Source organism: Simochromis diagramma, unplaced genomic scaffold (assembly GCF_900408965.1).
Source record: "Simochromis diagramma unplaced genomic scaffold, fSimDia1.1 OVJJ01000596.1, whole genome shotgun sequence".
NCBI lineage: Eukaryota > Metazoa > Chordata > Actinopteri > Cichliformes > Cichlidae > Simochromis > Simochromis diagramma.
Window position 1 is genome coordinate 15387934 of NW_024387245.1, and position 24002 is coordinate 15411935.

The 24002-nt window shown below is 40.1% G+C and overlaps 2 protein-coding genes and 1 long non-coding RNA gene across 5 annotated transcripts in view; 2 read left to right on the forward strand and 1 right to left on the reverse strand.

Moving 5' to 3' along the window:
- LOC120714314 (spermatid perinuclear RNA binding protein) overlaps nt 1–6064 on the forward strand; it is a 93827-nt gene extending 87763 nt beyond the window's left edge. For both annotated transcript variants that reach the window (XM_040000471.1, XM_040000470.1), the window contains exon 19: nt 141–6064. In XM_040000471.1, coding sequence (XP_039856405.1) covers nt 141–235 — 95 coding nt within the window. In that variant the 3' untranslated portion in view covers nt 236–6064. The remainder of the gene's footprint in view (nt 1–140) is intronic.
- Nucleotides 1–24002, forward strand: part of LOC120714343 — an 873031-nt gene that overhangs the window by 581100 nt on the left and 267929 nt on the right. The window lies entirely within an intron of this gene.
- Nucleotides 13049–24002, reverse strand: part of LOC120714308 (rab GTPase-activating protein 1) — a 76454-nt gene continuing 65500 nt past the window's right edge. For both annotated transcript variants that reach the window (XM_040000458.1, XM_040000457.1), the window contains 3 exons: nt 19278–19349; nt 16364–16564; nt 13049–15746 (listed from right to left, as the gene is read on the reverse strand). In XM_040000458.1, the coding sequence (XP_039856392.1) occupies nt 15624–15746; nt 16364–16564; nt 19278–19349 (396 nt within the window). In that variant the 3' untranslated portion in view covers nt 13049–15623. The remainder of the gene's footprint in view (nt 15747–16363; nt 16565–19277; nt 19350–24002) is intronic.

Below are 24002 nucleotides of genomic sequence, written 5' to 3' on the forward strand. Positions count from 1 at the left end.
TTCTACACACATTTCTACATTCTGCGCTATTTTAAATACACTCATATAGTTAATATACTTATATACCACTTTAAAAAGGTGTTTTAAAAAAGTGTACTAATTAATCAATCTTCCTTTTTCTCTGATCTTCGTCACTGCAGGTGGTCTATTTATTGACAATCCTTTCTACCAGCCGCGCACCATCGCTCCTTTTATCATTCATCTGGGTCCACAGGATCTCTTCTCTGACTTCTAGAGGCAGCACATTGTTGGAGGCGCTCTTCACACTTACCTGGCTGCACACATGCCCATCTGTTTCTCCGTCTAATGCGGGCTGCCTTTGAATCCCAGCTGATGGATTCACACATTCAGAACGGTTTCAGTTTGATCAGTCTACTGACGAAACTTTCCTCCTGAGAAAAAAAGAAAAAGCAGAAACTATCTGAACCATCGACCGAGAGGCACAAAGCACCTCTTTCTGTTTCCTCGTCTCTTCACCCAGATCATCTCCTCAGAGGAGAGCGACTTTACAACAAGCAATACTCGGATTTTACGAGAAACGTTCAGCTGTGACTGTGCAGGGCTGGGCTGGTCTTTCTTATAGCAATACACCTGAACTCCTCTCTTTGAGCTTACTTACTTACTTGAGAAGATGTGAATGTCCAACAAAGTTTTACCCAACACAGCATTGCAATAGCTTATTTTGATTGTATATTCAATGTATGTGTGCGTGTGGCTATAATATAACATATATATACACACACACATATATGTATGGTGTATTTCTATAACAATGTGTTGACAATATTAGTATATGATGATGTATTTATGTAAATACTCTATAAAATATAACTATTGTTGTTATAAATTATTTTAGAATTATAAAGTGTAATGTAACTGTAATATCACAGTATAGCTTTCTTCCAATTTTATATACACTGAGCAATTGAAGCTAGTTCTAGGAGAGGCAATATTATCTTTGGTATTCCTATAACCTGTGCTGTTAGAATAATAATGCTTCCTACTTTCCTTCCTTCCTACTTTTCCTCTATCTTTGATGTCTTTCTGAGCCTTTCTGAGCACGCTCTCTGCTGCCCGAGGTTTGTTTACACTGCCCGGACCAGAGGTGCTCGCTACTGAACACACTTATAACCACACACTGACACACAGACAAACGCAGACTATTCCTGTCAGAAAGCACATTTTCTATAGTCTCGTTGCTGGCAGGGAATACTGTTGTTACAGTATGTGTATGCTTGGATGTACACGCTCCTCCCTCTTCCATTAATGGACACACCACCACCTCGGCACAGATCACACATCAGCTCCGTCCCGCAAGCCTTATAGGGACCAAAAGCACAGCTCACTGGCACTTCACTGTTTCTTCTTTCTGCAGACACACACATTCACACACATTGTTTCCTCCAGCTCTCTGTGGCTGTTCTCTGCTGAATGGAAGTGATGCTGCTGGTAGCGAAAACACATGAGCATCTTACAGGTTGGGAAAGATACAATACAAATTAATATTTGGGACAGTTTTTTCACAGAAATGTGATTTGGGTCATCAGGAGTTTGGACTGAGAATGCAGTTTACTCATCGTTGTACATGAACGTAGTTATTAGTGTCAAAGCTGTCTTTGGCCTCATGTTACCTTACCTGAAAATAATTTAAGTATCAGATTCGCATTTGGTGTTCAGCTCAGTTGTATAAGGGAAGAAAAAGTTCAATCTGTGGATATGGTCATAGCCATGTGTCTCTAAATATTGAGGCTAAGATGACCAGGTCAATGACCACAAACTTTTGACATAATTCTACAGTAAAGGAAGGCAAATTAGCTTTTCATGTCATCCTAAAATTTTGAGTAGTTGATTGTGTAGTACTACTGTTATAGCACAATTAATGGCATAAAATTACTGGCAGTTTAGGTAACTGTAAATTCTAAAGCAGTCCATTCAGATTCTGTTTGGATTTGATTTTGCGGCATCAAATGAAGCACAGTCCCTCCAGATCAGCTGATATCAGTGCCAGCCCACGTCTGCTGGTTATACACAGCCAAGTGGTTAATCTCATGTAAACTTCACTGTTTGAGGCTGTAGTCACTCAGACCTAGAGACTGGTAAATGACCCCGTGGCTTATGGTTGCTTTGGTTACAGATGAACCTATCCCCTTTTTCAGTTTGCGTGACGCTTACTTCATGTTCACTACCGCTTGGACAGCAGTCGGTTGAGTGTTTGCGGACAAATCTGCTTCTGCACGCAAATTATAGGCAACCTGTTAGTGACGAATTACAAAGAGGTTTTCAGTACGTCACTCTGTCTGTGATCGATTTCACTGGGCAGTGGCCGTCAACCATTCACTCAATACACATGTTTCCCTATCTATAGAAGGTTGCCTGTCTCTAGGCTTGTGTGGCTTGTGCACCTCTACAGGCCACTTTGCAAACCACTTTCACCCCCAAACCACATTTCATCCCGTATCTGACTTAATTAGTGTGTATGTGATCAATATGTTCGATAGTTTAAGACTTTTCATTGATGGCTGATCTGTACAAGGGATCTTGCCCACAACACAAAATGTAAATCGCCATTGCTGTGCATGATGTTTGGGGTTTTTTTTGTTTCTCACATGGTTTTGAAGATTTTTTATCGCTGTTCTTTCTTATTTTTAACCTTTAGTAGAGAGAAGATGTCAGTCAGCAGAAGCTACAAAATGTGCATCAAAAACCTTTGATTCTCCTCACATTCGCCTTGATCTGGGCGCAAGTTTGATCTCCTGTGTTTCTGCTGGCTTTGATTCAACAAAAAAAAGACATCTGAGAAAAAGCCGATAGACACAGCATGACTCTAAAGTCAGCGTTTCTAAACAATAAGCCGAATTAGAGTGAGATTTTGCGACATTACTACGCTGAAAATGAAAAGAACTTGACAATTTTTGCAAGGATGGTGATAATTGTCGTGCGACTGAGAGGTCGAGTAGCAAAACGGAGGCTGTTGTGTACTTCCTGTTCCCATAATGTGTCTATAATCTCTAATATACGGTTATTAAATCTTCAATCTTTCATTTACAGTTGTTTGAAATCCTAATGACAGCCTGGCTTTACAAGAGTAAATATTACTGCTCTGACATGGAGCACAATTAAGTTAAGATGTCTCACACAAACTAGATCTCGATTTATTAATTGACTGTGGGTCTCTGCTGTGAATGACTGTTTCTTGTTTTTCAATCTTTTTATAGGGGTTTTCCACTAAAGAAGAGAGCTGCTCTTGTTTGATCTCTAAAAGTGTAGAATAAAGTTTAGAGCAGGCTTTGCTCTTACTTTTCATTTACATGTGGAATTCACGTGGAGGTGAATAACTTTGAGGTTAGCTGTGTGGAAACAGACCTCTATCAGCTGAGAATTTCTTCTAAAATGCCCTCCTCCCTGCCCTGCCTTCATCTCCCCCTCTCTGCCCCTTTCTCACTCTCCAGATGGTCCACATTAATAAGGCAGACAGTCATACCTCAGTGAGCAACCTTTTCATTTCCCCTCAGACTGTACAGACACATTGGAGGAGTCACCCTGACTACTGACCCAGTCCTTTTAGTCTGTTGGCCGGACAACCGTATTCAGACGAAGGGTGGCGAGGTTGAGAGCACAGAGAAAGCAGGTCAGTCTAACCCTGGCACAGGCAGCTTAGCGGGAATGTGCAGGCAGTGGCTCCTCCAGTCAGCAGTATTTTTTATTTATTGGGGAGCTGCTGTCTCCTAAATGATACCACCATATCTAAAAGCATAATTTTTTTCTTAGTAATCTAGTAAGGAGATGAGAAATCTGCTTGATGTTTCAGCTGAGAAAATATACTCCAAGTATCCAAGTTGTTTGGGGATTTAAAAGAAATTATCAAGAGAGAGAGAAAAATAAGAAGAAAGAGGAAAGAATTCAAAATATACTTAAATATAGTATATTGAGAGACTGAAGGGAGGCTGACTGATGAACTGACTAGATATCTTCCGCTTTTATTAGGTCAGTGACAAAACCAGCCGTACTCCACCAAAGTGTCTCAGAATAGAAAATATTGCAGTGATGTGTTTTTTCTGGAAACACTTATGAGCGGCTTGAAAAGAAATGTCAGTGTGAATAATGTTTTAGAACATACTGGTTGTCTTTTCTGGATTCCAGTCCCACTGATGGATGTCATTCCTACTCTAGTCCCCAAGATCACTATAAACGAGTAAACAGCGGCACACAGACACATCCCTGTTATTCTGCATCTACACTGCCTCTGGTGGGCGTTCAACAAAAACTACACCTGTAAATCTAAAAAGCACAAAAGACGCACGAGCAATACACTCACGCATTGTACTCAGGGCTACCTGACACTCACGTGTATGCAACAAGACAAACACACACAGAAGCACACATGTACTCAAATGTGTAAATATTTCAGCTTTTACCGACAATAACAGCCAAGCGCACTGAGTCGACATGACACTCTTTGCTCCATGGATTGAGTATTTGTGAACTATGTGAGTCACACAAGTGGTTGGACCTTGTTTGTACATTAGGATATGAGCCATGTATAGCTGAGAAAACACACCCACACCTGCTCCATTTATTAGTGCTTTATACTAGGCTGTCTGTAGCACTGTACATACATTGCTTTTTTGTTGAAATGGCAGTTACCTGTGTGATAAATTAAGCTATCAGAAGAAAAGAAGAAAAAGAGTGTTGTCTCCAAAAAGTGGCAACACATGCAGGAGCTTTGAGTGTTTAAATTCTGCGATAGGTTCAATGGTTTAAGAGATCGGAGAGATTTTGCTCCCCGTTTATATCTGGAGATATAGCCATGTTTCCCAAAGGCCCCTCTTCTCCTCCTGCCAGATCAAAAAGGAAAATGCATGAATGCCTTTGGAAAACAAGGAGGGTTTTTTTTCCCTACATGATGGGATTCATCTACACACCAAAGACTACGAAGCCTTTGCTTCACAAATCTGATCATCCTGCAGTCTCAGGACTGTGATCTGTCTAGACAGTTATGAAATGCCAGGAAAGAAGGGGGGGAAAGAATGCTCTCCTGTGTGTAAATCTGAAAGAAAACCTGTCTTGCTCACTCTTGCATTAGCACAGAAAGTTGGGGTTTAAATCTGGGGATCATGCTAAATTTGTCTGGAAGCAACGAGAGAAGTAGGAAGACCCGGAAAGTCCATCCGCAAGTGATTCTGAAACTCTGCAGAGCTGCAGAAATAGATCCTGGATTATGTTTCCACTGCTTAGGCACAGACTAACTGCAGAACAGATCATTTTCTCTGGGTGTGTGCGTTTATGTCAGAGGGTGGGGCGATGGGGTATGTATTAACACACCCACATGCAGACGCATGCATACACACATACATATACAGCACTGCAGTCACATCAAGCATGTTGTTGCATACTTCCTGGTCATAATTCATGGATTGTTCACGTCCATCGTCCTCCTGATAAATGATCAAAGTCTTTTGGTTGGGAATGTACACAGTTGTTATGGTGATTGTAGAGTAGAATGTATTTACTCGTATAAAGAGTAAACTTGTTTTTTGTAGAGAAGCATATATACAGAATATATATGGATAAATACATATATATACATCTATATATCTTTTGAACTACTTGTGTGTAAGGGTTGTTTTGGGTGCATCTACCCTGTTAGGATTCATATTTCTTTTTCCCCTTTTTTTAATTTTTAATAATGATGTTTTGGCAAAAATAGCATCTCATGAGTGATGATTGTTTTCTTTTTCCTGTAAATATCTTCCTTTTTTTTTTGTCTTTGACCAAAAGGGGAATAAAATACACCGTTTTATGATGCTGCCTATGAATTGATGAAGTGATATCTGCTCACAGAATCTATTTGTTCCATTAAATGATCAAAGTTACATTTTGTGAAACTCTACAAGGTTCTGCTTAACAGAGGCCACTGATAAAGAATGACGAGCGTGATTTGAACTCGCTGTATAGTTTGTTTTAATTAGTAGCAGCATTAACATCAGTGATGATCTGTGGTTGTCACTGTTCTTGACATAAAGTAACCAATGCTTGATGAACTGAAAATAAAACTGAGAAAGTGCTAAAATCAATATCTGAGTATCTTTTTTTTTTAATTGTCTCACACTGATGCCTATCAAAAGGGCCTGACCATTAAATAGATCTAGATTTTTATCCAAAATACAATACTGTGCAATAGTCTTGAGACAACATCATTTATTTGTATTTTGTTATGAACATGGGAAATGTGTACATCAGGGATGTCATACAGATTTTACATGGTGGGCCACGTACAGCTCACTTTGTTTCTACGTGGGACGGACCAGTGAACATTTCTGTCAGTGTTTAATCCCTGAGATGTCTGAATATAAGGTAAAGAAGTTCGGCTGTATTTTTTAGTTTTTCTACATAATAATTGTAAGAAATGTCTAAAATTACAGAAAAAAACATTTTACTGAAATTCCTATAGAAGATCATTAAACAAACTGGGTCTTTACTATCATTTAACTGCTTATCTGTTATTTAATTACTAGGTCTTTATCAATAGAAGCTGCAAAACAATTTAAAATTTGATATTGGACGTTGGCTGCCTTATGTTTCATTCTCTGTCAAGATGATCCCACACTGCTTCAATATTGTTGAGGTCCAGGCTCTGGAGAGGCCAATCTATTACTGATAGTTTCTATCCAGGTATGCTTTTTATTGTCTGTGTGTTTAGGATCATTGTCATGCTGAAAAATGAAGGCAGTTTCAAGTCAGATGCTTTAAAGATGGTGGATCAAAGTCTGACAGTTTCTTTATGTCACGCCATAATGTCAGACTCAAGGTTATGGACAATAATTGGTAAGTTTGTCTAAGAGTTTCAGCACATAGTGGTTTAGAAACATAAGCTGTCAGTCCTCTCTACAGCAGTACTGCTTATGGCTGAGTCTGAGTATCCAGTGACATCTCCAGTAGTCAACACCATCAACGCACAGCCATAGCTGCCAATCATCCAACACAGCAATAAGTGTCTGTTCGTGCTGTTTCCTAAAAAACAACAACAGAGAAAAACGACATGCCTTTTTCATCTGACAGAAAGCAAAGAGGACAGCAAGGATGACGTCTAAACTCGCCAGACTATGACAGCCATCCTGACAAATTAAACCCTGCTCAGTATTAGTACATTGTGTCAATTGTGGTAGAATTAATGCATTAATTCAGGCTTAAAGTACAGTTTTATGGTATTATTTTCCCTTGAAAATGCAGACAGAGGTGTCAGAAATCTGAATGGGATGCTCCATTTGCATGCCAGCTCCCATTAACATGATAAAACCTTCATACAATGAAACAACTGTCTTCTATAAAGACTTGTTTTACAATGACTGCTCAGAAGTAGAGGAGGATGTACGTGATTAAAAATTAACTGAAGCAGAAACACCACAGTTTGAAACCTGGCTTTGTGCACGCTCGCTTATGTACACACTAATCTGGAAAACTAATAAGACTCAATATAATACCAGAGTCATCTGTATGCTAGGTGCAGACTCATACACTGTGGGGTAATAAATGACCTTGGACTGCTGACAACTTTTTGGGATGGCCTGTATTGTATTTCAGCTGGTAACAAGAAACGACGATATGCTCACAAATCAGATTAATTGGACAGGACTCATTCCTCTCCCCCTGACAGAGGACATCAGTGCCTGTTTATAGATGACAACATTGCTGGTGAAGATTTAACAAGGCCAGCAAACAGCTAAAGCCAACACAACATCAAATATCAGCTCTACATTTAGAGTAGCTATTTTATTCGAATGCCACAACCACACGGGATCTACACCCAGATTGTATGGTTGGTAAACTGTGTGATAATTCTAGCATATTTTGACAAATATAAGACTGACTGGTCTGCAGTTTTATTTCTTCATTTGAGCAAAATAGGTCCATTTTAATTAAGCAGGTGTTTATGGGTGGTCTGCGGTTCGATCCCTGGCTGCATCACAAAGTATCCTAGGGCAAGATACCAAAGCCAGATTTGCTCCTGATGTGTTCTTTGGTGTGTTAGTTTTAGATAGATGAAGAAAAAAGTGTGTGAATAGGTGAATGAGACATGTTGTGCAAAGCACAAGCACATGTCATCACACCTCTAACTACAGTGAGGAAGCAGAAAACTATCTATTCTTCTTTACTTACTTATTTGGCTATGTTTGGCTTACTGTATAAGATTATCAACAATCTATTGCCACAACCACATAAACAGTTTGTAGCAAAATATACACACTTTATTAGTTACCCCTTGGTAGTACTGGTTTGGTCCCCTTTTTTCATCATTCATGGCATGACTTCAGAAGGTACCAAACATTCATCAGAGATTTTGGTTCATGTTGACATGACGGCATCATGCAGTTGCTGCAGATTTGTCAGCTAACTGGTTGGAATCTCCTGTTCTACCACATCCCAGATGTGCTCTATTGGACAACCATCAACAGCCTGAACTGCTGATACAGAATAGGACGGATTTATTCTTTCATGTTGAAATTTGGACCTTTCCATCTGAATGTCCCAGCAGAATCAAGACTCATCAGACCAGGAAACATTTTCCAATCTTCTATGGTCCAGTTCTGGTGAGCACATATGAATTGTAGCCTCAGTTTCCCATCTGGTCTTCTGTTGCTGGAGCCCATCTAGGTTCAATGTGTTGTGCATTCAGAGATGCATACCCTCATGTAACAAGTGGTTATTTGACTTACTGTTGTTGTTCTGTCAGCCTGAAACAATCTGACCATTCTCCTGTGACCTCTGGCAGTGCAGACTGTTAGAGCAGCTCTAACATCTTTACAATAACACGTATAAATCCACATCTTTATTCCTATTTGCTAACATATTTGAAATCTCAGTAATTTAATTTAAACATTACCACCTTTGACTTTTATAAAAATCATATTTCTCAGTCCATTTTCCTAATGTGAGCTCAGTACACAGCGACCTCATGTATTAGAAAATCAAGTCCAAATATAAAGGTGCAGATTTGGTGGATTTGTCTACTGAGACTGATAGGAGAAGGCACCTAGTCCATCTGATATACACAAAATCACGACTGGCAAATGTTTTAGACAGGAAGTTTTCATTATTTTTCCTCAACACTCCAAATCTAACTCAAAAACCATGATAATCAAATGTCACGGCTCTCGGCTTCCTGCGAGAATACCCTCAGGCTTAATTATTCATTAAGAAGGCAATGATAGCAGAGTAATTGGCCACAACAGAGATGTGTGAAATTTTAACCGAAGCACATATATTTCCCGAAGCGGTGGAGGGTTTGCATTCTCCACAATCCTCACCTGAGCAAATGAGGCAGCAGAGATGAAACTAACAAGATCCAACGCTCAGGATTTTCACCTTTTCACCTGAAAGTATCCAAACATTCACACACCATCCATAAAGGAAGAGGCTGAGTGTTATGTAAAAATTAGATTACAACTGAGTGTGAATAAGTGACCACTCATTTCTTTGTCTCCTTTCCCTTCCGTCAATAAGAGCAAAATAGGAAACACAAACAGATACATGATCGATGAAACAGAGAGCAGAGGGGAACTCAAAATAGCTGCAGAGAGGTTAAAAATAAAACCACAACTTACATCTTTGATCAAACAGCTAAATCCTTTATGTATAAAAGTTTTTCAAGAGCCTTATTAGCCAATATATATACCAACTAGGGGTGCAATGATGCACAAAATTCACGGTTCGGTTCGATACTTTGGTGTCACGGTTCGATATTTTTTCAATACAAAAAATGTTCATGCCTTTTTAATTGATCATTTATTAAAATTAGAAATATATATTTTAACCCAAAAGTACAGTTTTTAAATTTAATGTTGCTGAAACAACAAAATAAAAATAAAAAATCTATCTGATCAAGAAATCACTCATCTTTGGAAAAGAGAGTTTATTACAGAGAAATGGCTCTCAGGAGAATCATGTGCTAACGGCTGTCTAAATGACTCGGGTAAAGTTTGTAGCATGCGTGCTTGTTGTTTTTGTCTGCTTCCACTTGTCTTTGCACTAGGATGATGTCGGTGTAAATGTGCAGTCATATTCGTTGTGTTCCCACTAGTGCTGTCAGCATTAATCTCGTTAAAATGACATTAACGCCAGCAGAGTTACCGCAGATCGCCCCGTGCGTGGGGCTGGACGGCGTCAACACGTCAACAAGTTAACTGCGCTAACGCACTAGTTCCCACCCATGCAATTGAGCATTGCGTGGCACATCCGACATACTGTTTTACTTTTGTCCATGACGCGCTTACCTTCAGGGTCATACCTCACATGAAAACCAAGATAGTTCCAAACACCAGATCTGAATGAGGGTGGGGGAGGTTCAATTTCGGGTAGCGTTGAGGCAGTAGCCATGTTACAACGAGCTTAGCTTCTGTCTGGCTAGCTTGCGCTGCGCTCAGTGGATCTGCACTCGACAGTGCAGCCTAGGCAGAGTAGTCGAACGCAGATCCACTGAGCGCTCAACACAGACAGCATCGTCAGAAGAAAAGTTGATAAAATAAATAAAAAAAATTTGTATTGTTCGATACATATGCGTACTGAACCGAAAGCACTGTATCGAACGGTTCAATATCGATACAAATATCGTTGCACCCCTAATACCAACTACTTATTTTACTTATGATGTAGCCTGCTTTCCAGCTAGCTAACATGACCGAAGAGCTTGATTTTATTTGACAAAGTATTTAAATTATTAATACACCCAGTGATTAAAGTGGGATATCAGAGGTAGGGAAACCCTAAGATCGGGAGTAGCAATGCAGTGTGAGGATAATAATCACTTAGAAATCCATCTATCCACTTATCCTTTTCAGGGTCATGGGGGGGCGCTGGAGCCTATCCCTGCTGTTTTAGGGCAAGAGGCAGGATACAACCTGGACAGGTCGTCAGTCTGTCGAAGGGCTAATCACTTAGAAATGATTCAGTTAATAATTCCAGTAAAAAATTTTTGCTTACAGGCTGTGATCACGTGTCCTGTGCTATTAATATTCAATGCTATTTGTGGATCTAACGACCTGAATTCAACAAGATATAAGCAGATGAGCCATACGGCTTATTTCCCATAGTATACAAGGTATAGTTCAGCGAGTGAATCCAATATGAATTTAAACTCTAAAGAGTCAGACATTTTCACATATTTATTCAATTAAAATTCTGAAAGTCTAAAAGTTCTTCCATGCAGATCTCCAGATATGCTACTCTGCAGAAACAGCTTTCATCAAAGCAGTAGTTGACAGTAGATTCCTGTATAGGAATTCCTGCAGGGATCTACTGTGGCGGAATATTTTTTATTACATACTAAATTTGCAGCATTTACTGCTGTTGAATTTATGAATTCTGTTTTCTAACAGGCTCCAGAGGCTCTAGAGTGAAGTCGGGGTGGAACACTTTTCCACCTTCACCCTACCACTTATCCCTTTGACATCTGAAGCTAAGTCATATGAATATTTAGTCTCAGAGATAAACTTATCAAAAGAAGCCAAGTTCAGTCTTGTTTGTGAGTTCACAAGATCAGGTGCCAGGAAGTTTATGAGGTTGTAAAAATACTGTCACACTGCCCCTCTTAGGCATATTCTCTGACAGACACACAGAGTTCCATCCCTGATTCCTACATCAACAACCATTAAAGTCCAAGACAGCACCCATCAGCAGTCCCTGTGACATTCTATTTTGGTGCTTGGTGCCATTTGTTTACAGTCTTATACGCAGGCTAGAAAAAGGAGGGGGATAAAGTGTGAAGCAGATTGCATAATGCTGGCATTTGTTACCTCCAGCAGCTCCCGGTATGCTACCGGCTTTCCAACTTTTCATGCCTGCTTCTTTGCAATCTGCAGCTGCAGAGCCAAGCTCCCCACTGCCGTCGTCACTAAAGGTGTTAATTTATCGCCTAGATCTAAGTTATAAACACTCCAAATGATATATGTGAGACCTCCAGTTCAACTAGTGCACATTGCACATATCATACACTGAGGCGAAGGCAGAAAATAGCTCATCCCTGACACAGATAACAATGCACCCATCATTTTGAGGCACGTTCTCTGAGGAAGAAGATGAGCGATAGAACCGGCGCCAAAGTGCGTGCAAGCTACGAAGAGCTTTCCATGCATCTCGAGGGAAAAGGCTTGTTTAAGTGTCTGACAGATAGGCTGTTTTCACAAGACATAATTAGCTAGCAGAAACAGGTTTATTTTCATCTTTAAAACTCTCAGAACCTCCCAAGAGGACACAAAGAGAAGTCTCATTATATCAACATCATGGGCCTCTTTTATCTCTTTCTCAATTCCAACTCGAGACAATGAAAAGGATATTGACATGTAAGGCTTTTTTTGTGTTATTTTATAGATACTGCCTTCAAACTCAAGCGATATAGGAGATAAAGGAGCAAAATACTAATAAGTTTTAGGTTTTAAGCTTTAATTCATTTTGTGGCTTCTCAATACTTTAATAGCTTTAAAAGTAACAGTGATTCCTTTCTCGTTGAAATTGGTGGAAGGAAGATATTGATGGGAGTGAGCAAGGTCACACACACTCAGAGGGTAAGGTGATGCTTTTACCTATCAAAGTTCACAGTTACCTAAAACAGAGAAGCAGCAGTTTCTCTCACTGGACTTCAAGTTGAGCAACAACACTTTTGCTTAACGATTATAATGGCTTACTTTAATGACTATCTTCTATCATCTTACTGTTTTGGCTTCTCTTACTGTGCAAACATAATTAATCTGTAGCATCGTCATGATCACAGGGCGGTCTGCTCCCTTCTGTTTTTCTTCCCATCCCCGTTTCATCTTATTCCTCCTAATACATAATCATAAAAGGTCCCAGTATGCAAAATACTGAATGTGACAACCAGGATAAAGTTTTTTCACATCATAAACAGTTGGCATTTCAAACCACAATATCATATTGAGACTTTATCACTTTAGCCCTGTGCTCCTGTAAAGTTCCTTTTAACCTTTATTCTATTTTATATTGTTTGTCTTTTTTTTTAATAAATAAAGATGCAAAATAACGGAAAGACACGCAGATATTCTTCTGTTGATATCTTTATATTGAAATTCATGAAGTATACACAGTGCATTCTACACTATTACAATTTGCACACGTTGATAATGTTTTTGTCGTTGGATGATAAAGCTACGTTTTGGCATTTAATTAACCAAACAGCAGTCTGACTGAAAAGCTTAGAGCCAAAAAAAAGAGCCCCAAATAAACATTAAAACATTGTTGTGAATCAAACTGTAGCACGGCAGCAGGTGGGTGGGTACAAGTAGGCATCATTAGTTATAGTTACAGAGTAGAAAATCATAAACAAAAACTCAATATTTAGGTTTTGTTTTTTTTACTGTTTCTTATTTACAACCCAGTGCCTTTAGAGGGATGGCCCTTAGTTTCTTTCAACTTCATGCGGACTCCTCCTCTGACATCACTAGAATACAAGCCAATCAGATTACACCTTTCATATCAGAATTTATACAATTTACAGTAAGTTTGAAAAATTGCGCTTTTTCTCATTTTTTTTCAGTCTTGCAGTAAATTATGAATAGAAACTAGAATATTGATGAGCTCCCTTTTGAGTTGGCTAAATATGAAAACACACAAGCACTTTTTTACATCAACCCCCACAGACGGATTATCCTGATCCACACTCCTGAGCTGTTCACAGGTGTCTTCACATGTGTGGCCTTTCTGTCCCTGCGTTCGCAGGAGTGTCGGTCGCCACCTTAATGTTTAAGTCTCCTCAGCACTGTGATCTGATTGAGCACGTCGAATGCTCCGAGGCACGGATTCATCGATCTGTTGGGGGGTGGGGTTAGCGGGGCTTTTGCTCTGCGTTGGAAGCCAGTGAAGCAATCTAATCCCTCGATGCTACCTCTGACTGGATACAGGACTTAATAGCATAGAGACACACAACAACGCAAACTTTAACTTGTTGCATCATCAAACACCCAGGTCTTGTGATGTCATGCGTTATCTGGTTATTCCCCGCTCTCGTCTGTGTCCTTCATGCTGGTGTTTTGGACTGACCTCTCGTTGACAGAGCACGGTTTTGCTGCTGACTGCATACCTTCTTTCAGATCTCATGTTATTATAACCTTCTGTGCAGGTGGACATGAGGGACTACTTTTAACTAGCTTTTTTAAAAAATATATATATTTACACACACGTGTGTGTCTGCATTTTAGTTCAGTGTTTTTTAACCCCCAAAAGTGTGACTGAAATGTGCCTGGCGTGCTGCACAACCAAGGATTAAATGGGACCTTGGTCAAAAGGTCAAAGATTGCAGTGCAGCTGGAGGCGTGGGTAGAGGGAGGCGGGGCTTAAAGGTGGGCTTCAGTGCAGTAGGAAATCAAACTTTCTGTCTGTGTGTGTTTTCCGATTCAGACTTCCTCTAAGCAGTGCATAAGCTTTCTGGCAAACAATGCATCGCTGTGGGTTTCAGCTATCCTCGCACTCTCACAGTACGCTTGTGCAGCACACACAGAGGTTTGCGTGGTTTTGAGCTTTTCTTTGCGCCAAGTGACCCAAACCAAACAAACCCTGCGTGTGAAATTTGACACGAGGAAAGGTTAAGCTGTCGGTTAACATTACAGCAGCTTTTATCATAAATTACATAATTATACCAACCACTTTTTACCAACCTTCAGATCAAGGCTTTGTCATCAAACCTCTTGTTAGCATCGTTCATATACACGCTTGAACACTGAAGCAGACTAGACAAACAGCTTGCATGCAGGCGTACACTCACAACCTTAGTGCTTTTTCTTTCCCTAGGGCTTACGCACACTTTCCAGCTCTTTCTTTTGAACACACACAGTTTTGCACATTATTTTAGTCAAATATTTATCCACTCAAACATCACCTCACAGTCGAAAACAAAGCAAATTAACATGCGCTCTTACATTCACACATACGTTTCCCCTTTACGCAAGCATATTTGACAAGATACAAGAAAAAAGCAAAACAAAACAGACAACAACAAAAGGTATTGTTCAACGTAAATTAGAAAATGCTCCGTTTCAAAAAGGCATCTATTAGCTCTCGTACCTAAAACAAAACATTTACAGGGACTGGTAGTTTTGTGCCAGTAGTTTAGAAGGGAAGTGCACACAGAGCGGCAAGGAAGGACGGAGTGTTTTCTTCTCTATCCCGTAAGGACAAAGACATTTCAGGTGTCCTTACCTTCCTTCTGTGGGTCTTTAATATCAGCAGTACAAAGACAGAAATAATTATGCTGTTTTTTTGTTATTTTCATTTTTAAACACTTGTCTTTATGTGACTGCTGGAAGCACACTGTCTCAGAGAGTGGTACTGCTGTAATTCATTCATCTCATGTTTGCAACCCCTTCTCATCAGCGGTGGTTGGCTGCAGTCATTCGGGATTTGTGCTGGGCAGATTAGATCAGGAATGAGGGAAACACGACGATATTGTTGTTAGGAGGAACACAGCCTGTAGCAAAGTGATCCTGGGATTTAACGGCTAATGTTCATGTCAAAGTTATGGCCCGGTGGGTTACGTTAGAGGTCCGGAGGTTTCGGCGTGATGAGTTGCGCCGATCTCCAGACATAATCCGGTCGAAACTGGGTGGATAGGGAATGTTAGGTTAGGTGGTCTCCTTGCCCTGGGTCCCAGTGGCGGTTTTGATGGAGCTGAGTGTGCGGTTGAACCAGGTCTTCTTGGCGGCCTGCACCTCATTGAGAGCCAGACCCAGGTGGTGCTCCAGATCCTGGATGAAAGAGAGCAAGAAATTACAGCCCAAACAGGCAATATATCTTATTTACTGCTTTTACTTTGCAGCTTTGAGTCCAACACAAAATCCTCAACTTTCCTCATCATCACTCCAAGTAATCTCCACACAGAGCGCTTTGTTGCAGTCACTTTAATGCATTTTTCCCCCTTAAGCCTCTATTTAGAAACGAGACCTCAATTTTTTCACTCTGCTCACACGGGTTTTTAAAAAAAACACTTAACACAGCAATGTTTAAAAGCTCCCCGCTATAATAACAATGCTTCTTTTCTGATTCCATTACATGCTAACGTTGATTCAGAGCCCGTGATCACAGCACTGTCCTCAATTAGTAAATTAAATCGAGCTGTCGCATAAAGCTGCAGGTTTCTTCAACTCTATCTTCTTAAAAGAAAATGTTCTGCTTTCATTTGTTGGGCCTGTGCTGCAGGTTACTGCTGCTGCGCCTGTTCAGAAGTGATAAAGTAATTAGAGCAGAAATGTGGCCTCCTTTTTTTCTCCTTTCAACACGGATGACACAATGTTTTACTTTCAACTTTAAGAAACATCCCATGTCAGAATAATGAATGACTCACACTCTGACCTCTGGACCCTACCTGGATTTTGCACTCGGCCTCCACCAGCTGCAGTTTGGTCTGAGCTAGTTCCAGCTCCATCTCCCTCAGCTGGTTTTTCAGAGCCTCCTTCTCTTCATCGGTCTCCTCGGCTCCCCCGGCAGATGCTGTGGTCACAGCGGCCCGTACCCGTCCCTCCTTGTTGAAAAGACTGCTGCATTTCTCGCAGCCTTCAACTTTCGCCTACATATGAGGGGGAGGAAGAAACAAACAGAAGAGGTAAGAGGACACTTTAAGCCTGAGCAAGGTTAGAGAAGAAAGAGAGATGGAGTGAGAAAAGGAAAACTTAAAATGGAACAGGAGAATGCCCCAAATGTTTTTCCCCTCACCAAACAACTGTTGTCTCAATTGAATGCAGATATTTATAGCTACCCAGCTGTCTTCTCGCTGTAAAGTTTTCATAATGATCACCACTTAGGCTGCGTCCAAAAACCCCCATAGACTCATGTGTTAAAACAGATTTATAGCCTGGTGCTAAAAACAAAACAAAAAGAAAGATTTCTCTCTCACTCTTCTCATTTCTAAATAACTCATCAGGCCTGGAAGTCTGCTTCACCTTAAAGTCTGCTTCACCTCAGTGAATGGAACATCTCACCTGTGTAAAGTGTTGATGTCTAATGTAATTATCTGAGAAAATACATGCTGTGCTGTGTCACTGATTGTGATGTTCAGCCAGTCAAAAAGTGTGTGTATTAGTTTGTTACTTAGGATCGAATTGTTAGCCTAGGTTGACAGTGCGAGCTGATAACTCCACCTTCTCCTAAATCCAAAAAAAACCAAACAAAAAAAGATGCTGACAGGTATGAAATTAAAGTCACCGCAAGAATCATAGTGTCAAAGTTCGAAGGGTTTTTGTCCGTTTTTGACCCATAAATCATGAAAGTGACCTTGAAGACTTTGTTGAATATGATCCTAATTTTAATGGATTGTTAACATGACCTCGCTCTACACCCCTACAGAGTTTTATCAGAATTCATTCAAAACTTTTTGAGCTATTTGTTAAATTCCATGTTTTTGCAGAAGGCATATGAAGTCTGTTTGAGCAGATGAGGTAAGTAAAAGTATTATTTACTTTCAGTTGCTCTTTCTAAGTTTGGCTCAGGATAACCAGACTAGTAGGGCGACTCCTCTGAGATTATTCTAGACAGATCAGTGCCTGAGTTGGCACCAACATGTAGGACTGTCGACAGGACTTTACATTCAGGGTTGCTTGCCACAGTAACAACAGCCGACTGAGGCAGCCGGTGGAGACGCTTACTAAAAATGAATATTTTATGAGAATATTTAATTTGGATTAAATGTGGCCAGTTTTAAGCTGAATAGTAATTATATGTAAAGCTTCCAGTCTCATTGTTGCAGAAGTGGCCTTAATGAAGCAGCAGAGTGCTTGAGCTGCAATTGGTGCTCTTGTCACTTCAAATTCAGTTTTAGTGAGTCGCTGTCAGTGTGTTTATTTAAATATCTAAAAAAAAAATGCATCTGTGAGCAGCTACAGCAGTTGCTGACAGTTAACAGAATTTCTGCACCATTAGTAGTATAGAAAAAAACTGCACAGATTTACCTCCACACAGGCAGAGAGGTCCTGCTGCAACCTTTACATGACTTGACCTTGGTGCACTAAACATTTTGTGAGCTTCCTGCCAAAACTGCCCTTTTCTTACATCGCCTACTGTTTGAACTAATACTTCACGGGCCACAGGTAAAACTGCCATGGCCTCCTCGGTCATGCTCCTCACTCTTCCCCCCAAAAGATCTGATTTTAAACATTACATTTAACTACAGGTTTTACTTTAACCTGTAGGTTCAGTCAAACTTTCTTGTTCATGTAATCTTTGACTCAAAGCTTTCCAGACAGTGCTAAGAACCACTCTCTAGACAGCCGGTTATCTCTAGACTAAGTAGGCCCTCTGTGCTGGGATGCCAGAGTAACAAGAGTTGATGCTCATTTTAAATATAATTGGTCAAAAAGGCTCATTGGCTTCTTTTGCATGTATTGGGGGATGGGGGTTCATGTCATAGATTTTACGGTAAATGATCCGTCCATCGGCCTCTCAATGCGGTGAAGTCGTCACGTATCCTTAGCAGAAAACAGCTCTTAAGCATGTTTCCACCTCCATGCTTGACTATGCAGGGGGTGTTCTTTGGGTCTGAGTCAGCATTTCTTGGCCTGTACATGTGTCTTCCTGAGCACGGGGACCTTGTGGGTGCTGAAAAACTTCACACCATTACTGCATGGTGTGCTACCAGTGGAGGTGCCTCTTGGCGACTGTGCTCCTAACTGCCTTCAGATCATTAACAAGCTCCTTCCATGTACTTTTGGGCTGCTCCAAGACTTTTCTCATGATCTTCCTCCTCCCATGAGTCAAAATCTTGCATTGACCTCTACATCTATAACAACTGGTTATTTTATATTTCACAACACCAACTTCTTGGTGATGGTCTTGAAGTCCATTTCAGCCAATCTTGCCCCTGATGTCTTTTGATAGCTCTTTGGTCTTGCACATGGAGGTGGAGAGGTTGCAATGGAAGAAACCGATTCTATTGACAGGTATATGCTTAACAACACAAGTTCAGATCAGGAGTATCTACAATTGATTGATAATCTGTGGGATCTAGAATTGTGGCTGGGTTGTAGGAGATCAAATACTTATTTCACTCACTGAAGAGCAAATCAATGTATATGAGGCTGTGTCTCAGATGTTAAAACAGGTTATCTGTTCATCAGAAGTGTCTTTAAGCAATGAACTGAATCCTGCTGACAGAGGAGCACATTACATGGCAGCTCATGGAGTAATGAGAGGTAAAAATTGTAATACACTTTGTAAACTCATAAAGTGACAAAGTTAATCCTGGCTTTACGTCATGGTTATGTCATTTGGGTTGGTGTAAAACTCACCCTGATTTTCTCGAGTTCTCCTCGCGTAGCCGTCTGTTGTTTCTCTAGTCGTTCGCTCAGCTGGGAGCAGATCTGCAGAAAACAAAAACAGCTTGCTTTGTTCACCCACTTTTAGACAGAGCTCGTCAATTAAACCAGAGGAACGCTTTTCAATTAAAATGAATACTCAATACCAATAATCTGTACTTCAAGTCAAGCTTTTTCCGGTCTCTGGTGCTTCAACACAGCTCCAACAAGCCACAAAAAGCCTGCTTAGTTTTTCGGCCAACAACAATCAAAGATTCAAATCATTAATTTACCTAAGCACCCAGCCACTGGGCTGTTTTAAAACAAAAAAACTAATAGTAAAACAAAGTATACACAGGAAAACAGGAGGAAAAAAAAACTCCCTTTCAGAAAAAGTTTGATGAATATTTATGAATGAAAACTGTCCATCCCCATAATATGGTAAAAACACAATACAGACAGAGTAATAAGAATAACATCAGCACTCAGAGAGCACCACTCCCCCCGTAGGGCAAGGGCTATACTGAAACTGTGATGTTTTATAATGTTTTTATTATAACATGCGGATGTCACTCTGTTTTTATTATCCTAGGATGACGTCAGTCAGTTATGGCATCATTGTGACCTTGTAAGGTGTTGAATTGAGGTGGTGTACAACTCTCTCCATCGCTTTTCGTATGACATATTTTTTGATATGGTTTCTTCTTCTGACCTTTTTATCGCAAACAATGAAGGTCAAGGTCAAGTGCTCATGCCCCCCCAAGGTCTAGGATATTGTTGAGAAGTTTGAAGATGAAAACAAATTGTGGGTAATATACAATTTTTACTGGTTTTCACAACTGGTGTGTCTTTTACCAAAATTAAATCTCCTCAAGGTGTTGTTGGCATCTACTGTCAATCAAAATTTGAAAATGATATATTGAAAACTGCTAACAAATAGACAGACAGGTGTGTTTCCCCTACTGTGTTTATAGGTTAATAAGTCTGTATGGACTTTATCCTCTTAGCTTTAAGTGCATTAGTGGTGTCATAGGCCTTATGTATATTCAAATCTCCTTTTCCCCCTTCTCCTTCAAACAGCTACAAGCATCCTGAGAGTCAAACAAACACCCACAAACTTTTCCTGTAGCTTGCAGACGGACAGAGAAATCAGAGTGCAACGAGTTATCCTATAAGAGACATCAGGCCATCTATAGACAGTCCATCTATCTCAACATCTACTTTTGCTCTTATTCTCTGTGTTACATACATTATATTGGTGACCCTCATCTCTCTCTTTTTACTATACTTATCATGCAGCTATCTTTCCATCCTGTCACATTCTCCCTCATATTGGCCGTTACTATACCCAGCTCCGTCACTACTGACCTCTTATCTCTTCTTTTTTGATCTTTTGTCTGTAGTCCTGCAGTTTTAATCTCCCTGCGTCCTTTTTAACTAGTGGAGCATCTGTTTCTTTTTTGCTTTTTTCTTACCCGAGCTGCTGAGCCTTAAGCCATTCAAGTCTTCAGTCAGTTTTTGTCCCCATTTCGGCAGCAGGGATTTTACTCTCCTTCAGTTTTTTTCTATAATTAGAAGGAGGACTCTAACAGGGACATAGTGAGGAGGACAATATGTTCTGATGGGATTTCAAGCCTGTGAAAGATGGGGGTACTTGTCAATCTTAGGGCAAGGAATCGTTATCGCTGCACCATCTGCAAGCAAGCTGTAAATGATTATTTTGCTCATTTAAATTCAGGATGACCACGGTAGTCATTTTCTCCATCCTTGTTATGAGTTTCTTTTCTATACCACTGTTTCACAGTAATAATGGATTTTGCACTCGTTGCTGAAGGCTCAAGACCCAGAGGGCATTTTAAAAAAAAATGTTTTTTATATTCAATTTATTCCTACAAAACAATCTCAGCCTTATTTATTTTAAATATTTTCACTTAATAATTTATCCGGCCCCACGGTAACTTCACTGCCTGAGGCACTTTTTGCTTTCTTTCTATTGAATATTGCATGTAAACAGTATACTTATACTTACAATGCAGGAACTACAAGAACATGCAGCCTTAATTACTTCATCATATTTCCACAAGGAGCAGATAATTGTGCTGATGCACCCAAATTAACAAAAATATGTTGTCCAGAATGAAAATATCTTATTAAAACCATTAAAAATAAATCAGATCAAATTTATTTATTTAGTCAAAACTGACCGAAAACACCGACAAGGAAAACAATCAGAATTAGAAAAGAGAAAACAAAGCAATGCTAACAGAACCCAAGAGACACGAGCGCTGGCACGTGCTGCTTCACCTGGCTAGCACCCAGCTAGCCTGCATCTATCTACAAAAGCTCCAGTCCTAGAACGGGGATTGCAATGCACCACTTGACACCGTTTTTAGCTCCACCGTTAACAGACTTGTCTTTGTCCTCATGTGCTCGAGGAGCAATTAGCACACAAAGCTTTTTTTGGCTATATTTCCACAGGAAAAAATAAATAAAAATAAAACCCCCAAAGAAACTCTTGGCATTCACACACATTGAAAAAGCAAATTGCTACGTGAATAATCATTCGCATTATCTATGTTGTAAACAACCCAGGCTATTTTAGGGAATTCCTCAACTTGTCAATCCCAGCGGATTGAATGTTCCCCCCTCCCCCTCCACACACTTTGTTCATTTTCCCCCTCTCTCCATCAATCACCCTCTTCCTTCCTGTCACACTTCAGTCTGCTCAACACAGCTCTCAACCGCAAGCTAGCAACCCATAATACACACAAAAACCATCAAATCCGGTCTCCTCTCCTCGGTGGCACATTCGATAACCGGTTTTCACACTTGCCGTCAAAGCCAGTCGACCGTTATTATTTTTAGACTCAGGTGAAGTTGAGGTCTGTTCCTAAATTAGTCTTCTTTCTATTTCTGTTTCCCTCCACAGAGAGGAATAGGAGGTGGATTGTTGCATAATGTCCCCGCGCTGATGGTAATAGCACTTGATCTGGGTGAGTTTATATTTAAGCACGAAGTGACAGGATGAGATCTGAGAGGAATTCAGACAGACGGAACTTTAAATATGCTTGCAGGCTAAGCCATCAAAAGCTCCGGGTTCAGTTAAGGAACAGCTCTGCTTCAGAAACTAGATAAATGAAGGAAAACAGAGCGCTCTTAAAGAGTATATTATTTTTAAATATTTATGAGTGGTCCTGCCACGGTAATGGCTCGATCGAAGCTTAGATATGAAAAGACGGGCTGAATAAGGAAAGATAAGTGGTGTAAAGCGTCTCAAAAGCTCACTTTCAAGGGAATCAGAACTCCACATAATCTAATTCACAATTCAGTCACACACACAAAAACATAACTATAATCCAAAAATAAAAATACCATGATGGTGTTTCTGGTGAAGCTACTTGAGCTGAGTAAAAAGCAGAACTTATCAACAATGACAGCCAAGCGTACGAAAAAAGTCAACAAGAAACGAGTGGATTTAATTAGCATTATGCTTCGAGATATAAATGAACTGAAAAGTGACAAACATGCAAGCACTGGCTCAAAGTTATGTGAAGACTGCCAACTGCTGGCAGCTTATGCTCTCTGAATTTTTATCCCAACCTTCTGAATTATTCTTTCTGGGTCACTGTGAGACTTCAGTGGATTTCAGCCCGAAACCATTTCAGCAGTAAATGCTTTGGTCAATTTTCTGACACTTTTCCATTCCTTGGTTTTTGATAAGATTAGACAATATTGCATATTGATAGATATATACTGTAGTCATTTTGGTTGGAATTATAGAAATGAAGAAACAGAAGCTGGCGACACCACCTCTGCTGGATTGTGTGTAAAAGGTGAATTTGCATTTTTAAAATTCAGCGTACTATGAACAATGAAACAACTCTGGATGACTTGAATTCAATGTGAAAAGTCTGTCCCTGCCAGAGTAACATACATACAACATGCTCCCACTATATGTGATTATGATGTTCCCATTTTTATCCTATTCTAAACTCTCACATTATTTCATTAATTAAATGTCCTATTACCTCACTCATTGCTTATTTTTGTATTTCCCTTCAGGTACACAGTCACCAGCCACTTTTTTGGTATACCTGTTATACTGCTTTTAAAAAAATGTAACCAGCCAATCACATGGCAATAACTCAGTGCATTTAGACATGGTCAAGACAATCTGCTGAAGTTCAAACCGAGGACTGGAATGGGAAAGAAATGTGATTTAAGTGACTCTGAATGATACATGGTTGTTGGTGCCACACAGGTTGGTCTGAGCATGTCAGAAACTTCTGATCTACTGGAATTTTCCCAGACAACCATCTCCAGGTTTTTCAGAGAATGGTCTAAAAAAGAGAAATTACCCAGTGAGCAGCAGTTTTCTAGACCAATTTGCCTTGCTGATGTCAGAACTGCCAGACTACTTTCAGCTGATAGGAATGCAACAGCAACTCAGATAACCACTTGTTACAACCAAGGTATGCACATAACATCTCTGAATGCACATCACATTGTACCTTTAGGCTAATGGACTAAAGCAACAGCAGACCACACCAGGTGCCACCCCTGTCAGCTAAGAACAGGAAACTGAGGCATTTGCTAAGGCTCACCAAAACTGGACAACACATTAGAAGAAAAACATTGCCCAGTCTGATGAGTCCCCATTTCTGCTGCAACATTCGGATTCACAGTTTGGCATAAACAACTTAAAAAGAGGGATCCATT